At 49.7% G+C, this 3,182-nt stretch overlaps 2 protein-coding genes across 3 annotated transcripts in view; one reads left to right on the top strand and one right to left on the bottom strand.

Moving 5' to 3' along the window:
• Positions 1–513: 513 nt before the first annotated feature.
• pin1 (peptidylprolyl cis/trans isomerase, NIMA-interacting 1) lies at positions 514–2,912 on the bottom strand. The gene is made up of 4 exons (XM_047042764.1): positions 2,774–2,912; positions 1,884–2,078; positions 1,640–1,750; positions 514–1,222 (listed from the first exon to the last, which is right to left on the bottom strand). Exons 1-4 carry the CDS (start codon positions 2,829–2,831, stop codon positions 1,113–1,115), a joined length of 474 nt encoding a protein of 157 aa, XP_046898720.1. The 5' UTR covers positions 2,832–2,912; the 3' UTR covers positions 514–1,112.
• An 88-nt stretch (positions 2,913–3,000) lies between these two features.
• ubl5 (ubiquitin like 5) overlaps positions 3,001–3,182 on the top strand; it is a 1,535-nt gene continuing 1,353 nt past the window's right edge. The window contains exon 1 of one of the 2 annotated variants that reach the window (XM_047042765.1): positions 3,001–3,104. The gene's annotated coding sequence lies outside the window, so the exon portion shown is untranslated. Of the gene's footprint in view, positions 3,127–3,182 lie in introns of both variants that reach the window. The other variant, XM_047042766.1, reaches the window with a different exon arrangement.

The following is a 3,182-nucleotide window of genomic DNA, read 5'->3' as shown; positions in this document are numbered from 1 at the left end:
GTGTATGTTTCTGTTTATGTATGAGTGTTTTAGGTGTGTTTCTGTCTACTTATGAGTGTTTCAGGTGTGTGTTTCTGTTTACAGATGAGTGTTTTAGGTGTGTGTTTCTGTTTACAGATGAGTGTTTTAGGTGTGCGTTTTCTGTTTACGGATGAGTGTTTCAGATGTGTGTTTAGAGAGACAGGAAGAGAGTCTGGGGCTAAACACTTATCCTGTGTGACATGACCTTTTTCACAAGAGGCCTCTTCTCCACCCCTCCTCCACCTCCTCCCTCCTATAACCCTCCCACTCTCTGCACGTTTCACGTTACCACCTTGCCCAAACACACCTGTGTATGTGTGTGTAACCAGGGTCCAGGGACTGAGTCTGGACAACATTAGAGTTACTGAACACTGCTGCCCTCTGCTGTTCAAAGCTGCCACTGTCTGGGAGGAAATGATGTCTGAATAATGATGAACTTACTTACCTGGGAACTGTAAACAATCTTCATCAAGCAAACACAGCAGAGACAGCTTTACAAAATAAGAGTCCTTTAATTATTGAGGATGAACAGTTCCTATGCAGAAACACAAGAGCATGCACTCTGGTATGTGGTATCTTATCTCCCCACGGAGAGAGGAGCTTACAGGGTTGGTTTGGTGGGGAGACTACAGTGATAATGGTGGGCGGGTAGAAGCAGGAAGGGGAGGAAAGAGAGAGAGAAGAGGACTAGAAGGAAAGAGAGAAGAAGATGAGAGGTAGAGGAGTACAGGAAGACAAAGGAAAAAGGAGATGGTGAGGCAATGGGAAAGGGGAGGGGCATGGTCCACATGATCTCTCTCACACACACACACACACATACATACCGCATGGCAACTATCTTCGGGGCGGTAATCTGGTAAAAGGTGTAGAATGTTTAAGTCAAGAGGGCAGGATGATGGAGAGAGGGAGGGAGAGAGTGAGGGAAGGAGGGACGAGGGTTAAATGAAGGAAGGGTTTAAGAACCTTGCATGAAGATAGAGGGAGGGGCCAAGAGGGGAAGGGGCAGGGCCCAGAAGGGTGTGTGTGGGGTGGGCGGGGCCAGAGTTCTTGAGGGCAGGGCCAGGAGGTGTGGCTTCGTCATGGCGACAGGCTCAACCAGTGCGGAGGATGATGTGCACTCCTGAGTCGGTGAAGACAGGACCGCTCATATCCCCTACCTTCAGAGCGAACGAGGCCTCCTCAAACGCCCTTTGCATCTGGCCTGCACACACACACACACGCTTTCAAAAGATTGGCAAATACACAAATGATTTAGTGTGCGTTTCTGTCCGTGTGCGAGTATATGTATGTAGGGAGTCAGATGGCTGAGCGGTTAGGGAATCTGGCTAGTAATCAGAAGGTCGCTGGTTCGATTCCCGGCTGTGCCAAATGACGTTGTGTCCTTGGGCAAAGCACTTCACCCTACTTGCCTCGGGGGGGAATGTCCCTGTACTTAGTGTAAGTCGCTCTGGATAAGAGCGTCTGCTAAATGACTAAATGTAAATATGTGTGTGGTGTTTACATGTGTCTGTCTATAGTATGTGTGTGTATGGTGTGTGTCTATGGTGTGTGTGTGTGTGTGTATGGTGTGTGTGTGTGTATGGTGTGTGTCTATCTATGGTGTGTATGTGTGTGTTACCGTGTCCAAACAGCCCCAGGTCTCCTCCGTTCCTGGCAGAGCTGCAGTCAGAGAAGTGAGATGCCAGAGCCTCAAACTCCTCCTCTCCTGACCTGATCTGCTCTATGTACTCTGCTCACACACACACACACACACACACACGAGAGAGAAGCACAGGTCTAACACATCTAACAGCTTCAGAGATACCAGAAAGAGAGAGGGGAGAAAGAGAGGGGAGAGAGAGAGTGGAGAGAGAGAGACCTACTCTGAATGAGCTCCAGCGCCTCGTCCTTGGTCCTGGTGATGTTCTCCTCCCTCCAGGAGGACGGGCGACGTGATTGGTTGTGCTTCACCAGCAGGTGAGAGCAGCGCACCTTGTCTGGGTCCCCGCCCCCCTCCCCTGCACCCGGACGCTCCCATTGGCTGGCGTTGGTGATGTGGTTGAAGTAGTACACCCTACCTGTTGGGGGGGGGGGGGGGAGGGCAGAGAGGAGAGATGGGCACAAAGAGGATGGGAGAGATGGGCACAAAGAGGATGGGAGAGATGGGGAACAGAGAGAGAGAGATGGAGAGAGAGAGGTTAGGGGAATACATCACCGTGAATTCTCTGAACAACCTCTCAACCTGCATCTTTACCTGCTCTCTGAACACACTACTGGCTTGCAAACGCCCCCAGGTTAACTGGGATTGTAGGGTTAGCCCCCGACCAAACATTACCATCCATTCTACAGTCACGGTTGACCACCGTTACCGACCCACCACCCCGCCCTTCACGCATCCCAGTGTGCGGGCCGGTTGACGTCATGACGGGCCTCCTACTTCAGCTGGCCCCCTAGCCAGCTAGCTACTGCGAACCTCTGTTACATTACACATCAACACTTTACGAAGTTAACAAAAGCATTTGCTAATTGCTAATAATGTAGGCTATAACTACACAAGACGTGATATTCAAAACATTTCAGCTGAAGATGGTTACATAGGTCAACCGACTAACGCGTTTACTGACTAACAGCCAGTCATTCAATGCGGTGCAGTCTCCGCTGCGGGGATGGACGGAGGAACCTAGCTAGCTAGCTAGCTAGCGGTCTCGCTTTGCTTTAGTGCGACAGACTCATCGTTAATCCCACAATCGGTTTGTTTGCCGTGTTTCCATACTTGAACTACGGCTCATGCGCTTCTCCCATCCGGACGGTAACTTCTCATCATCTGCCATTTTTTCACTAACACCAAAACACACGAGCTGGCCAGCAGAGAAACAAATATGGGTTGACGACACACACTTTCAATACAATTTACGACATATTTTTGGGGGGACCAAGGCCCGCCTACATTGACCATTTCGACCAATCATTACCCTGGGCTATCCTTTCAATCATCCGACCCGTCGTTTCGAGGCGTGATTGTTCCGTCAACCACTTTACGGCATTAACGCTTGTGTTTCTATTGCAGTGCACGTTTAGTCCAAGCTGCCAGAAATCTGTTACAGGTAACATCTCGATATCTGTCTGGTAAATTTATTGTTTATTTAAATATAGTGTACCGTTCTTTTGCATGACACGGGGAA

Source organism: Hypomesus transpacificus, chromosome 19 (genome assembly GCF_021917145.1).
Source record: "Hypomesus transpacificus isolate Combined female chromosome 19, fHypTra1, whole genome shotgun sequence".
Lineage (NCBI taxonomy): Eukaryota > Metazoa > Chordata > Actinopteri > Osmeriformes > Osmeridae > Hypomesus > Hypomesus transpacificus.
Note: the sequence above shows the minus strand (reverse complement) of the source record. Positions and strands in the feature narration are given on the sequence as shown.

Excerpts from the sequence above, each read along its gene's own strand:
- pin1 (XM_047042764.1), bottom strand. The coding sequence starts at position 2,831 with ATGGCAGATGATGAGAAGTTACCGTCCGGATGGGAGAAGCGCATGAGC. Across the intron at positions 2,079-2,773 it reads GCGCATGAGCCGTAGTTCAA|GTAGGGTGTACTACTTCAAC; the intron begins GTATGGAAACAC and ends CCCCCCCAACAG. Across the intron at positions 1,223-1,639 it reads CCTGGGGCTGTTTGGACACG|GCCAGATGCAAAGGGCGTTT; the intron begins GTAACACACACA and ends GTGTGTGTGCAG.